Source organism: Macaca fascicularis, chromosome 15 (assembly GCF_037993035.2).
Source record: "Macaca fascicularis isolate 582-1 chromosome 15, T2T-MFA8v1.1".
Taxonomy (NCBI): Eukaryota; Metazoa; Chordata; class Mammalia; order Primates; family Cercopithecidae; genus Macaca; species Macaca fascicularis.
Window position 1 is genome coordinate 64,519,742 of NC_088389.1, and position 15,004 is coordinate 64,534,745.

At 45.3% G+C, this 15,004-nt stretch overlaps 2 protein-coding genes across 6 annotated transcripts in view; one reads left to right on the forward strand and one right to left on the reverse strand.

Moving 5' to 3' along the window:
• Positions 1-15,004, reverse strand: part of PHF24 (PHD finger protein 24) — a 294,972-nt gene that overhangs the window by 74,171 nt on the left and 205,797 nt on the right. For all 3 annotated transcript variants that reach the window (XM_074017237.1, XM_045373422.2, XM_074017238.1), the window contains one exon: positions 8,015-8,090. In XM_074017237.1, coding sequence (XP_073873338.1) covers positions 8,015-8,025 — 11 coding nt within the window. In that variant the 5' untranslated portion in view covers positions 8,026-8,090. The remainder of the gene's footprint in view (positions 1-8,014; positions 8,091-15,004) is intronic.
• On the forward strand, positions 1,548-9,829 carry SPATA31F3 (SPATA31 subfamily F member 3). Of its 3 annotated transcripts, none has more exons than XM_015437046.4 (5): positions 1,548-1,757; positions 2,249-2,294; positions 2,832-2,892; positions 4,186-4,679; positions 8,034-9,829. In XM_015437046.4, the coding sequence occupies exons 1-5, from the start codon at positions 1,614-1,616 to the stop codon at positions 8,318-8,320; spliced, it is 1,032 nt and encodes a 343-aa protein (XP_015292532.1). In that variant the 5' UTR covers positions 1,548-1,613; the 3' UTR covers positions 8,321-9,829. The 3 variants fall into 3 exon arrangements, with proteins under 3 accessions (XP_015292532.1, XP_045229381.1, XP_073873356.1); XM_045373446.3 differs by having other exon boundaries at positions 4,186-4,292; positions 8,034-8,605; XM_074017255.1 differs by lacking the exon at positions 1,548-1,757 and having other exon boundaries at positions 2,098-2,294; positions 4,186-4,292; positions 8,034-8,605.

Sequence of the window (15,004 nt, forward strand, 5' to 3'; positions counted from 1 at the left end):
GCCTTGTCTTTGAAACTAGATATTTAAGAATCTTGAAAGCAGGTATGTAACACAACCCAAATGTCTTTGTACTCTTGACACTGCCCAACTTAGGGTTAAGCACGTACTGAGTGCTCACTATTCCTGTCTGGTAGAGGAACGAATGCTGGAGGAAGGATCAAATACCTTTTTCAGAGATTTTGTTTGTTTGTTTTTGAGGCAGAGTCTCATTCTGTCACCCAGGTTGGAGTGCAGTGGTGTGATCTCGGCTCACTGCAATTTGCGCCTTCTGGGTTCAAGTGATTCTCCTGCTTCAGCCTCCTGAGTAGCTGGGATTACACGCGCCCACCACTACGCCTGGCTAATTTTTTGTATTTTTAGTAGAGACAGGGTTTCACCATGTTGGCCAGGCTGGTCTTGAACTCCTGACCCCAGGTTATCCACCTGCCTCAGCTTCCCAAAGTGCTGGGATTACAGGCATGAGCCACCGTACCCAGCCCCTTTTCAGAGATTTTGAGCCTAAGACCAGCCACTCTTATCAGGGCAAGAACTTCTCAAGGAAACTCAGAAATCCTAGGGTGTTCGGGACATGCCATAATATCGATCGGGGTCATGAAGTTAACATTAATGTGAGAATCAGTGGGCATAGGAGAGGTAGATCCTAGGGTTGAATGAGGGAAAATCTTGCTCTGCCTAAAGTTATTCAAATTCAGATTTTCATAAAACACTCTTTCAGGCAAACATTCTGACCATAGTGGATTCAACCAAAGAGCCACAAGTTTGTTGACCTTAATCGAAAGTTTTGCCAATAACTCACCTCCATGAATAGGCTAGATGCTATGAAATCTGTAGAGGCAATTCTGGAAAATCAAGCCTTGTACAGAGCTCCAGAAGTGAGCATCATTCGTTTGCCTCCTTGAAAGGTAGTGCTTACAATCTCTGCTCACCCATCTCAGGCTGGACCACACAGATTTGGAGGAGTCCTTCTTTAACTCTCAGAAAGTTATTTAAAAGAACAACAGCTTTGTCCTTTCCTTGACACGTCATACACTGCCCTCTTTCCAGACCTCTCTGTACTGACCATATATCATTGCTGGTGACATTAAAAATTGGTTTCCAAGATTTAACAATATGATGCCTGCCCTATCCTCTGTATTTGTTGTTGTTGTTGTTGTTATCTTCCCAGTACAGACGATGTAGTTCATGGAGTTCCTCTGATCTATCCAGTCTCTCTCATAAGGCATGTAGTGTGTATAGACTCGGTTTTATAGGGATAGGTGTCAGGCCGTTGTAGTAAAGGAGAGAGCTGAGCCATAAGGGTATAGAGAGTAGAGTGAACATGAAAAGGTACATGCTGCCCATGACCTTGGTATCTTTTGCCCCAGGCTCTATAGCCCATACAGAGCACCAGACACCCTCATCTGAACATTGAATCACCACAGTAAGCCTCTCTAAAAACAGATAAAGGTCTGTGATGCTATCCCTGCCTTGTGGAACAGGAGGGCTTTGTGATGCGGTCTGATGGTTTGGATCCCTCTTCTGTGAGGCAGAAATGATGAGGTGTAGAATCTGGAGGTATTAGGTTCCAAGACAGTGAAAGACTAGGGAGAAGGATGGCTAGTGAGGTTTAGATCATGTTGAGCCCTACCTTTGTTTTGTGGGATGTTGGATATCCCTTATACACCTATGGATCCATCTGCATTATTGCATTAATTATTTGGCAAGTGAAAAAGAGCCGCCAAAAATTAAGGTTGGGACCTAACAGGAGCTGTTGCCGGGTAGGGAAACACTATGACCATGGCTAAATTGATGTGCCTCAAACAAGATTTTATCCCCCAGCTTTCTCTTGTTCCTGTTAGCCCTTGCTTTTTTAAGGGGATTTCCTCACTGGACACCAGAAGAGCTCCCAATTCGGGTGATTATTCTGGTTGGCGGCTATTTAGGGCCATTTGACGGCTGAACTCCTTTGGCTTCTAGACCCACCCATCCTTTAATCTATTCCACTTTTCCTCCCATCTCATCCTAAAGTCCCCACAGAACTTATGAAAGGAATGAGGGCGGGAGGCATGGAGTATGGAAGAGCCTGAAAGGGAGTCAGAAATAAGCAAACAAGGAAACTCTTGGGGTGAAAAAGAATACAGAAAGGAAAGAAGAGTATATAAAATTGGAACACAGAAAAAGACTGGGAAATGTTTATGAGTTTTGTTTCATTTTAGATATGGGAAAAAGTGGTGTAGCAGCTTTACATTCTAATGTTTTTGTCTTTAAGTGTCACCGAAGAGTCCAACAAAAGTCTGGAAATAGAACATCAACAGGTAAAGGCCCAGTCTCTCCTCTGATTCGCTTCTACTGTGGGTGAGGTTCCCATGGATCCTGACCCTGTATGACCCCTGGTGCTAAGAGCCAGGTGCTCTAACCACTGCAGACTCTAGTACCCCCTCAGGGACAATTTCTCATGGAAGACTTCCTTGGGTGGAAAATCAGAGCCTAGGGACATTAAAAAAATTCTCTATCTTATCCTCCTGAGAATAAAGAATGAAGAAGTAGGGCATAAGTCCTCAACTCTGTCATTTACTAGTTTTACAAACCTGTGGGACTCACTTCAACTCTCAGTCTTGTTCTCCATAAAATGGGCATGTGATGATCCTTCCTCACTCCCAGTGTGATGGTGAAGAACAAATGATATGAGGTACAGAACAACACATTGTAAATGGTTAAGTTGTACACAGATGTGACTTAGTGTTCTGACTCTTGGGGTTTTCAGTATCCTCTCATTAAAAGGCCTTCAACTTCTTATAGGATGTTCCTGAATCCTCTCCAGTTCCACATAACACTATCTTCTGTTTCCTCAGCTAGGAGAACTTCCCAGGAAGAAGCCAAGAAGTTGAGGAAGCTGCTCTTTCTCATGAAAAGGTAATCTCTTGTTCTTTGCAGTCTCCCAGCTGCTAGTCTGGTTTGTGATCATTTCTCAGCTTGGCTTGGGGTAGAGATGAGAAGAGGGATAATGGATGGGAAGGAGACATACACAGTGGAGGCTGGTTCGCTAGTTGATAGAGTTGCCAGGTCACGGGGGCTGGGCCAGACAGCTCAGGAGGGAAGGTCACCCAATTCTGCTTTGGGCTAGGGTCACAGTAGTTCTAGAATTCAGGCTGGTACTAGTGTATAATTCATAAAAGACTCTACACGGGGTTGCATTCAGCCACGAGACAAGCTATTCAGTCAAGAGGAATGGATTTTGCGTAAAGAAGTCATCTCTGTCTTATTCTTTATTCCCTCTCCTCTGAGGCTAACTGGACTCTGCTGACATTACCTCCACTGGCTCTGTCAGTAGGGAGATAGCCCTCAGATGGCAGCCTATCATCTTAACCATTTCTTAAGATTTCTAGAGAACAGGATTGAGTCCCAAAAGATGTTGGGTATATCAGCAGGGATACCAAATAGCCCTCAGAACGCAGAGGTTCTACATGAACTTCAAGCCCAAATACCAGGCTTTGGGTTTCTTAGCCTCAAATGAGACTGATCCATGTTCTAATTGGTGATGCCCCATCAGCTAACCACTTGGCTCCATTCTCCCAGTTCAGCTTTTCAACACGGTCAACAGAGAACTGACCGCAGCTCCCAGCCTTCTCTGAGGGCCATGCCATTCCATGGTTGTCTGAAGCCTTGCCCAACAAGCTCCAGACTATCAGCTCAGCCCACCTTGCCAGATGGCTTTTTCTTTTTATTTTCTTTTTTCTTTTTTCTGAGACAGAGTTTCACTGTTGTTGCCCAGGCTGGAGTACAATGGCACAATCTCAGCTCACTGCAAGCTCTGTCTCCTGGGTTCAAGCGATTCTCCTACCTCCGCCTCCCGAGTAGCAGGGAGCCACCTGCTACTAGTAGTAGTAGCGCCACCATGCCTGGCTAATTTTTGTATTTTTAGTAGAGATGGGGTTTCACCATGCTGACCAGGCTGATCTTGAACTCCTGACCTCAGGTGATCCACCTGCCTCAGCCTCCCAAAGTGCTAGGATTACAGGCGTAAGCCACTGTGTCCGGCCTCCAAATGGCATTTTCTTAGAAAGAAAAGCAGAGAGGTAGACACCAAGAGAGTGTAGGCCCCAGGATTTTCAGGACTGGGAAAGGACAATGCCAACCCCGGCCCACACTTTTCCGAGAAGGCAGAGGTCACTCCATCATTAATGTTTGTCATGTTTCTCTTCCCAGCCAGGGCTGGCTTCCTCAGGAAGGAAGTGTGCGGCGAATTCTGTGTGCAGATCCCTGCTGCCAAATTTGCAATGTTATGGCTCTGGAGATTCAGCAATTGCTGGCGGGTGAGAACAACCAGATCTCCCTGACTTCACAGGGGCCATCACAGGGCTCCTCTGGCCTAGAGGCTTTGTCTACGTCTAATGTGTCTTTTGAGCATAGTCAGGATCCGGGTTCCCAGAAATCCAAAGAGCTTTCACTGGCATCTGTAACTCCAACACTGTCACAATTAATGGATCAGAAATCTTTAACCCAGTCAGCTGCCCAGTCAGCTGGTGCAGACAGCGTCCAAGATTCCTGGGCTGATCACTTTCAGCGAGGACAGAGATCGCAAGTCCCAGCTGTGTCCCAGGTCATGGGATCTCTGTCTTCAAACTTTGAGAAGCCTGGAATTCCTCTGAGCCAGCAGGAGAGGAAGAAAAACAACTCCAAATTTGTCCTGGAGAACCAAGGTCAGCAGCCCTTGAATACTAGATTCCCTTTCTTTCCCTGAACCCAGAGCTCCCAAACCTAAAACAACACCTTATGACCCTACATTCCTTTCAATTGCTATTGCAATGTCCAAAAAGTCCTGAGGAATCTCCAAGTACAAGGATATTATTGGCCGGGCACGGTGGCTCATGCCTGTAATGCCAGCACTTTGGGAGGCCGAGGAGGGCAGATCACGAGGTCAGGAGATTGAGACCATTCTCGCTAACACAGTGAAACCCCATCTCTACTAAATATACAAAAAGAAATTAGCCGGGCGTGGTGGTGGGTGCCTGTAGTCCCAGCTACTCGGGAGGCTGAGGCAGGAGAATGGCGTGAACCCGGGAGGCGGAGCTTGCAGTGAGTCGAGATCGTGCCACTACACTCCAGCCTGGGTGACAGAGCGACTCCGCCTCAAAAAAAAAAAAAAAAAAAAAGAAAAAAGAAAAAAGAAAAAAAAGAAAAGGATATTGTTTCACATATTCCCACATTTGAGGTCTCCCAAGATCTGTGGAGGAGTTCCTGTGGCAGCTTATACCACGCCACTTCTAATTTTCCAAAGGATGGAAAACAGACAAACAGTCATTTCTTTCACCCTGAACGCTATCTCTAAGGCTTCTGTTGAACAGATGAGCTTCCATCTCCTTGACTCTGGGTTTCATGGGAGGTTAGCTGGTCCACCTAAACTTTCAGGGTTTTTGAAGGATCCACCATGGCCTCAGAGCAGAAAATTACTGTGAACAAATCCCAACCCCCATGGCTCTAGCTCCACCCTCTCCCCTCTTTCAGCTTCTAAGTGGCCTCTGTCCATTGCCTGGGGGATGCACTGAGGCCTCAGTGTACCACACCTGTAGCTACCTTACTGTGGTTTCTCTTTTCTGCACATTACTGTCTGCCTTTAGAGATCCCTGGTCTGCCTTTAGAGATCTCCAAAACAGGGGAGCCCTTGGCCTTTTCTCTTCAATGATTTCTCCTTCACCTCTGTACTAATTAAAATCCCCCGTCCTTCCCCATCTTTTCCCCCACATTCTCCATCTGACCATGGACAAACCCAGATCAATGTCCTGTATCCGACTTAGGCTAAGTGAAAGCCTTGCAGTGGCACCTGCTGTAGAGGCAGCTCCAGCTTCAGTGGAGTTTGCCAGCTGTTGTCCAGAAATCTCTGTAGATCCAGGAAATAATACAATGTAAGCCCTGAGACATGTTGCAGCCTTTCCCACTAGATCCAGGACCCTCTTTGATTGGTGAAGTCCATTTTAGTCCTCAAGATGGAGGTAGCATTCTCCTAGACCATGCCCAGAGGCTGCTGGAATTCTACTTCCAGGAGCAATTGAAACAGAGGGTTGATTTGCCATTGCTGGGACCTGATCCAAAAGATCCAGCAGTCTATCCAGTTCCTCCTGTGACCTGATGACCAATAATCCCTGCCCTGGAGCAGCACAACCCTGACCTATGTGGGTCTTCCCAACATGCAGCACCAGAGGCCAGTGGGAATAGTGGCCTGCTCTAATCCACTGTAGCAGGAGGGCCAGTCTGCAATTGTTTCCTCAGGCCAAGGTCATGTTGCAGAGCCACATAGATTACAAATATGGGAAGATCTGCTAGGGCATTGTCCCTGCCCACATCTGCCATTGTTGGGACTACAAGTCACTGGAATACACCTTGCAGTATTCCAAGGGCCTGGGCAGCAACTTGGTGCCCCTGTCCTCTGAAAAGCAAACACCTGGACCTGGAAGTGACACATATCAGCCCCTACACAGATCAGGAAGGGACACTCTGAATATTGACAGCCCTTGACCAGCAGCAACAGGCCTTACCAGATGCTGTTACTGATGATCCTGAGCTGCTCAGACCCTGTACCAGGAAGCCACTGAGAAACTTGAGGCAAATTTTGGCCTTTCTGTCAGGGCTGCCTGCTCGCTATTATGTGGCTCTTTCCAGGGCTGTGGCCCAGGCACTCACTCATGAATCCACAATCACAGATTGAGCCCATCAGAGCCTCTGACTCAGTCTCATCCAAACAGCAATGTGTAAGTCCTGGGCCATGCTTTCAAAACACCAATGAGGCTTGTGTAGATAATGTACAAGTGTTCTGGGCTAAAATACAAGCTGATGGAGATGGTACTGCTAGAGAGGCAGACAGATCCTCACAGGCCCTAATCACTCAAGGCACCCATCTTGGCCAAACTAAATTTTTACCTGAAAAATAAATTCCTCGAGATACATTTGGGAAGTCCCATAAAGACAAGAGAATTCAGGGAACAAATTTTGACCATCCCAAAGAATCTCCACCCAGGGATCCTTTAGGAGTCTAAAGGTTGCTAAACCAAGGGAAAACATTGCTCCAGAAACTCCATATCCCACCAGGCATCCCATGTGCCCCAGATCCAGAATGGGTTGGCCTGAAAGAACAGCTTGCAGTTGAACCAAAGACAGTGCAGCAGAGCTACAGGTGATCAAGTTCCTGAGCAGTACCCCATGCCTACTGGGATTCCGGGATCTCACACCCAGTGGGGGCACGACAGAGGCCCAGGTACTTTCTGTTCAGCTGGAGGCTGGAGTCAACAACCCAGCCTGGAGGGCCCTGAACCTCTTAGACCAGGTCTTTGCAAAAGTGAGGACAAGTCCCTACTTCGGCAGAAAAAACAGACAACCCAGTGACATTCGATGATGTTCAAAGCAGCTGGGAATCACAGAGAAGGGGGTATCTGGACAGCATTGGAGCTCTCCCCAGCCAGACAGAGCACCCTTTCTGCCGAGGTTCAGGGGCGAACGGGGCACATCTAAGCAGAACTCCAGAGCTCACAATTTCCCAAATATATCTCCAGGATCTTTCTCAGGTAAAACTTTAGTCTAGCTAAGATGGTTGCCTTGGGCAGGGACTAGCAAGGATCTGTCTGGATCTGCGGAGTCCCATTTCCATCCTCTCAGTACTGGCTATTGCTCCTTCACCAGCTTCTCCCTAACCTTGAGTTCCAAGAGCATCCTCCAGGATTACTTGGGGCAAAAGACCAGATAAGAATAATTTGCAAAGCTGTTAGAGTAAGCTGAATAACCTCATCCAAACAAGGATTTCTGAGAATGCCAAACCTGGAGTGCCCAGAGCTTAAAGGGCCAATTTACTGGGCCATTAATTGCTGGGCCGAAATTTTGCAAGTACAGTATTTGAAGGGGTAAATTTTTTTCAGATTCAAAGTTTTCAGGGTCAAATGGTTCAGGGCCATGTTTTACAGGGCAACATTTGCAGGGTCAAAATTTGCAGGGTCACACTTTCTAGGAATAAGAGTTGCAGGGTCTGGTAAGGGGAGTCCATACTCACAAGAGCATCATCCTTCCAGAAGCTCCAGAAGTTGGCTTGGATAACAAGATGAAGCTGTTTCTGCACTGGATTAACCCTGAAATGAAAGATCGAAGGCATGAGGAATCCATTCTCCTTTCTAAGGCTGAGACAGTGACCCAAGACAGGACAAAAAACGTTGAGAAGAGTCCAACTGTCACCAAATATCATGTGTGGGGAGCTACAACAGAGAAGACAACAGAGGACCCTGAGGCTCAGCCTCCTTCTACTGAGGAGGAAGGCCTGATCTTCTCTGATGCCCCCCAGTGCCTAAATAATCTGCTCTAGCAACACTCCCTTCAGTCCAGCCAATCCTGGGTCCTGTGCCACTCCTACAAACGTTCCAAACTCTGTCCTCAAATGACTTGTGCCACTCAACCAGGAAATCTATCCCAGGTCTCAACTCACCTCAGCAGAAGGCACTGGTTTATGCAAGAATACCCATTACAAGAAAAAGGAGTTCATAGGTTCCTGAACCTCTGCATCCCCCTGAAAAAGGCTTTCATTGCCATTTCCATTAACATGCAGGTGAAGCAGGGCATTCTCCAAATATACTTTGTACCTTTAAGCAAAGAGCCACCTGTTTGTGCCTCCTCATTTTCAGTGTAGTATATGATAGTCAGAGAAAGAGTAAAGGACCTAAAAAGTATTTCTTATGTGGTATAGAAGCTTAAATCACATTTTATTTCAGATGGGTCAGCATTCCACATGACTCCTCCCAGTCCCACCACAGAATGTGGATAAAGGGACTTGAACAGAGAAGAAAGGCCCTTGTTTTAGGTGCATTGACGGTGAAGGTCAGGCTTGAATTCTATTGTCCCATGGTGTGTTGGGTTCAGAGGATCAACGTGGACATGACGATAGTATAAGAAACAGTGGCCAGGAATCTAATGCATTTTTGGCCCACAGGCAAAATTCATTGATGACTTCTATACAGTATATGCTCACAACCTGCAGGGAAGGTCCTTTAGAGTGCCATGGTGCACCTTCCTTTAGGAATGTTTAGCAGAAGCACACAGCTAATATGACAGATGTCAAAACCAGATGATAGAATCTCCCTGTCTTTTCCCTGTTGTTATTGAGATCTTTAAGGGTAACCCACCTGAGAGCCCACTCTAGTCCTGCTGCGTGTTCCAACCTCCATTGCCTTTCATTTGCATGGAATGAATGCTGCCTAGAATGAAGACTAGTTGATGAAGAGATCCCTAAAAGGGTCAAAATAAAAACAACTTTGGGCTGAGTCTTGCATTCAATAATTCAAATATTCAAGTACTTGCTGTGTGTCGGGCACTGTGCCAGGCACTACAGAGACAACAGTGAACAATACACAGGCCTTGTCTCATAAACCTCATGAACTCTGGGATACACAGTCATATAAAAAGTCATTAGAAGCAATAAGATGAAAGTACATAGGAGGGTACTTAATCTAGTTTTGGGGGATGTTCATGGAAAGTTTCCTAGAAGAGAAGATATGTAGGTTGAGTTCCAAAGGATGAGCAGGCGTTAGTTGGGAAGGAGGTAGGGAGTAGAGAGGCTTCCCCAGCCTGAGAGAACAACACGAACAGAGGCATGGTGTCAAACAACAGCATGCCATGTCAGAGAATAGTGACTCACTGGAGAAACCCCTGTATAATAATTTTAAAAAACACACAGTAAAATGTTTAAGGGATCAGAATGAGGTTGCCAAGCTGGAGAATGAATGGCATTCATTCACCCATTCTTCATTCCTTCAATAAATATTGAGCACCTATTATATGCCAGGCACTTTTATAGGCACCGGGAATACAGCAGTGAACATAAGAGGGAAAAAAATCTGCTCTCTCAAGGAGCTTACGATGGGAGCATGCCTAGGAGGAAGAGAAAAGAAGTATAAATTTAAAACAGTATATAGAAGGTGACCAGATATATGTAAAAAATCAGGGTAATGGGATTAGAGAAGACTTGAATGGGGGTATAGTTTTAAATAAGGAGCTCAGGGCAGGACTCACTAGGAAATTAACATGTCAGCAAGGACTTGAGGGTGATAAGAGAGTAAGTCACGTGGGTAAATGAGGAAGAGCATTCCGGCCAGAAATTATAGCTAATGCAGATGCCTGGAGGTTGGCGATTGCCCAGTCTGTCAGAAGGAACAAGGAAGCCAGTGAACCTAAAGCAGAGTAATAAAGGAATAAAGGGAGAAAGTGGTAGAGGAGGACTCCAGAGTGGTAAGGGGCCACATGGTATAAGGCCTGGTAGGAAGCCAGCAAGGAAGCTAGCTCTTACTTTGAGTAAATTGGGGAGCTATTAGGGGGTCTGCTTAGATCTGATTTATATCTTAAAAGGATCACTTAGGTCATGGTGCTAAAAATAGAGCATTGGGGGTATAGATTAGAGTAGAAGCAGGGAGATTTAGTTTTAAGGTTACTTCAGTAATTACAGCAGCAGAGGAGATCACAGGCATTTAGACGCTGGGTTCATTTTGAAGGTAGACAATACGATTTACTGATAGATTGGATGTGGACAATTAGAGAAAAAAAAGTCAAGGATGGCACCAAAGTTTTTGCCCTGAACAACTGGCAGGACAAAGTTGCCATTAATTGATGTGGGAAATACTGACATTGGAGTAGGTTTGGTGTTACTGCGTGATGGTGGGAGAAGGGGAGTCAGGAGTTCACATTTGTATTGTTTGAGATGAATGTATGTTGCTTAAATGAAAGAGATCTAAGGACTGGTCTTTGGGACTCTTTAATGTTAAAAGATTGAGAAGAGGAGGAAGAACCGGTAGGCAGAGGAGACTGAGACACAGCAGCCAGAAAGACAGAAGGAAAGCTAGAAGAGCGGCATACTGGAAGCCAAGAAACAAAAGTGTTTCAAGGAGAAGGTGACCAATGGAATGACAAGTTGCCAATCAGTCAATTAATATGAGGACTTATAGTTGACCATTAGATTTAGCAACATAGAGATCACTAATGACCCTGAGAATAGCCTCAGGTGAGTAATGGAGGAATGGACACGACTGGAGTGGATTCAAGAGATAATGGAAGAAGAACAGTTGGTGACAGCAAGCGAAATCAACTCTTTCAAGGGCTTTTGTTTCATAGAGGTGCAGGAGGGGAGAGTGGGATCCAGAATGAGTTGTTTTTTTTTTTTTTTTAAGACAGGAGATGTAGTCTGTTGGATGGCTGGATGGTGATAGAAAAGATCCAGTCAAGAGGGATAAGCAAGACAGCAAGGGGAAAATTTCTGGAAGAACGTTGTTGTGTGGAAGTGAAGAAGTGGGGGGCACGCACCCAAATCAAGGAGCTGGCTTTTACTAAAAGCAGACATTTTTCCTGTGGTAGAGAGAAGTAGAGTTAGTGATGGAGGATATAATGGATTAGAAGAAGAAATAATTCCTCCACATATAAGGGAGTGTGGGCACAGACCAAGAGGGACAAGTGAGGAGCTAGGAAGGGACTATGGCTATGGGTAGGGGGAATGGTATGGAGAACCAAAGCCAGAAAGCTGGGTGTGGAGAGAGATTCTGAAAGTTACTATTAGGGCCCAAGCAGTTGGTGGCAGTGTGAGAGTGTAGGTGGGCAGGGAAAGGTGGTCAAAGCCTACTGCTGATATCTATGCAGCAGGTGCTCTTGGAACATTGCACCAGCAGGAGAGATCACAGAGAAAGCTCTAAATTCATGCAGCCTGAGCAAGAGCATGGGGCTGCAGATAGAGAAACAGGGCAGGGGTGGCTTCCTAGTACTCAGTGAGGTAAGGGACCAGGGAGTCTATATGAGTGGGAGGAGTGGACTGGGAAGCAGAAAGACAAAGAGGCTGCCCTGAACAGTTGGGAGGGACCTCTGCTTTGGCCACCTGATATCCCTCAGAGGGTGGCACTTTTGCATTCTGCTTCCAACCTACCACAGAGGAGCCAAGAGCTAAAGAAAGGGCAAGAAGTGAAATGACTTCTTTATGACATGTTGTGAGGGACAGTTGGGATGCCCCTGGTTCCTAAGGAGATCCAGGATTACCCATCATCCTATCATCAGAAGGAGGAGGTGGCAGGACTTTCTTCCTCAGACAGGACCCCAGCATTTAGCATAATGTTTCCACTTCTGAAAGGATGCAGAAAGCCCAGATAGGAAGAAGCATGGATGTGTCGGTCCTCTGAATGATGATTCTGTGCCTAAGGGATGGGGGCCCAGTCCCTGCAAGGCCTCCAGGCCATGGAGGCGCAAGGTCTAGGCCTACTGAGCCAACACTTAACAGGTGTTTGCCTAAAGCATCCCCAAAGATCAAAGGAGGTTTTGTGTTAAGCCTGCCTAGTGGGAGTTGGGCAGAAAGCCATGTAGGAGGAAGACACAGAGTGAAAGAAAGTGACTCAGAAGGGTCACAGCAGCATAATGTGGGAATCTGGGGTTAATGTGCATACATCTTGGTTTAGGGTGGGTGGCGCAGGTCCTACCCATGCTCCCCCACAGGCTCCTACATGCCCCCCAGATTTCGATTATGGTAATTTCAGGCAACTGGCCACCAGGATTGCTTGACTTTTGTACCTGCTCACCCCTAGCAGGGAAGTCATAGAATATGCTGAGTGCAGAAGTGAATGTGGAAGCACCACCTTGCTTTGTTCAGTCCTGTCATGCCACCCTCTTGCCACCCTCCAGGGACTGGGAGTCCCTGAGCAGGAGCAGAAACTTGCTCTGCTCAACAGTCCATGTTGTTGGAGATCCTCAGACACAAGGGCTCAGTTATCTCCACTCATTCACTCAAATACTAGTCCCTCTCCTCTATGGGGCTTGGGGTAAAAGTCTAGAGGGACAGAAAACATCCTCTGCTCCTAAATTTCCACATGCTCTGAGTCTCATCCTCTTTCAGCAGCCTCATGATCCTTTAGTTAACCTTCCCATCGTCACCCTATATTTGTCCTTGCCTGTCCAGGCTGAATCCCTGGAGAGACGTTAATACTGTATGAATACAGTAGTAAAAAAAGCCATTATAAAAATACTTATATTGTGGTCCTATTTAAAAAAAAAATTTTTTTTATACTTTAAGTTCTAGGGTACATGTGCACAACATGCAGGTTTGTTACATATGTATATATGTGCCCTGTTGGTGTGCTGCACCCATTAACTCGTCATTTACATTAGGTATATCTCCTAATGCTATCCCTCCTCTCTTCCCCGACTCCATGACAGGCCCTGGTGTGTGATGTTCCCCACCCTATGTCCAAGTGTTCTCATTGTTGAATTCCCACCTACGAATGAGAACATGCGGTGTTTGGTTTTCTGTCCTTGCGATAGTTTGCTGAGAATGATGGTTTCCAGCTTCATCCATGTCCCTACAAAGGACATGAACTCATTCTTTATTATGGCCGCACAGTATTCCATGGTGTATATGTGCCACATTTTCTTAATCCAGTCTGTCACTGATGGACATTTGGGTTGGTTTCAAGTCTTTGCTATTGTGAATAGTGCTGCAATAAACTTACGTGTGCATGTGTCTTTATAGCAGCATGATTTATAGTCCTTTAGGTATGTACCCAGTAATGGGATAGCTGGGTCAAATGGTATTTCTAGTTCTAGATCCTTGAGGAATTGCCACACTGTTGTCCACAATGGTTGAACTAGTTTACAGTCCCACCAACAGTGTAAAAGTGTTCCTATTTCTCCAACAGTGTAAAAGTGTTCCTATTTCTCCACATCCTCTCCAGCACCTATTGTTTCCTGACTTTTTAATGATTGCCATTCTAACTGGTGTGAGATTGTATCTCATTGTGGTTTTGATTTGCATTTCTCTGATGGCCAGTGATGATGAGCATTTTTTCATGTGTCTGTTGGCTGCATAAATGTCTTCTTTTGAGAAGTGTCTGTTCATATCCTTCATCCACTTTTTGATGGAGTTGTTTGACTTTTTCTTGTAAATTTGTTTAAGTTCTTTGTAGATTCTGGATATTAGCCCTTTGTCAGATGGGTAGATTGTAAAAATTTTCTCCCATTCTGTAGGTTGCCTATTCACTCTGCTGGTAGTTTCTTTTGCTATGCAGAAGCTCTTTAGTTTCATTAGATCCCATTTGTCTATCTTGGCTTTTGTTGCCATTGGTTTCGGTGTTTTAGACATGAAGTCCTTGCCCATGCTTATGTCCTGAATGGTATTGTCTAGGTTTTCTTCTAGGGTTTTTATGGTTTTAGGTCTGATATTTAAGTCTTTAACCCATCTTGAATTAATTTTTGTATAAGGTGTAAGGAAGGGATCCAGTTTCAGCTTTCTACATATGGCTAGTCAGTTTTCCCAGCACCATTTATTAAATAGGGAATCTTTCCCCATTTCTTGTTTTTGTCAGGTTTGTCAAAGATCAGATGGTTGTAGATGTGTGGTATTATTTCTGAGGGCTCTGTTCTGTTCCATTCATGTATATCTCTGCTTTGGTCCCAGTACCATGCCGTTTTGGTTACGGTAGCCTAGCAGTATGGTTTGAGGTCAGGTAGCGTGATGCCTCCAGCTTTGTTCTTTTGGCTTAGGACTGTCTTGGCAATGTGGGCTCTTTTTTAGTTCCATATGAACTTTAAAGTAGTGTTTTCCAATTCTGTGAAGAAAGTCACTGGTAGCTTGATGGGGATGGCATTGAATCTATAAATTACCTTGGGCAGTATGGCCATTTTCACGATACTGATTCTTCCTATCCATGAGCATGGAATGTTCTTCCATTTGTTTGTGTCCTCTTTTATTTTGTTGAGGAGTGGTTTGTAGTTCTCCTTGAAGAGGTCCTTCACATCCCTTGTAAGTTGGATTCCTAGGTATTTTATTCTCTTTGAAGCAATTGTGAATGGGAGTTCACTCATGATTTGGCTCTCTGTTTGTCTGTTATTGGTGTATAGGAATGCTTGTGATTTTTGCACATTGATTTTGTATCCTGAGACTTTGCTGAAATTGCTTATCAGCTTAAGGAGATTTTGGGCTGAGATGATGGGGTTTTCTAAATATAAAATCATGTCATCTGCAAACAGGGACAAT

Excerpts from the sequence above, each read along its gene's own strand:
- SPATA31F3 (XM_015437046.4), top strand. The coding sequence starts at position 1,614 with ATGTTGAGCCCTACCTTTGTTTTGTGGGATGTTGGATATCCCTTATAC. Across the intron at positions 1,758-2,248 it reads CTAACAGGAGCTGTTGCCGG|TGTCACCGAAGAGTCCAACA; the intron begins GTAGGGAAACAC and ends TTTGTCTTTAAG. Across the intron at positions 2,893-4,185 it reads CTGCTCTTTCTCATGAAAAG|CCAGGGCTGGCTTCCTCAGG; the intron begins GTAATCTCTTGT and ends TTCTCTTCCCAG.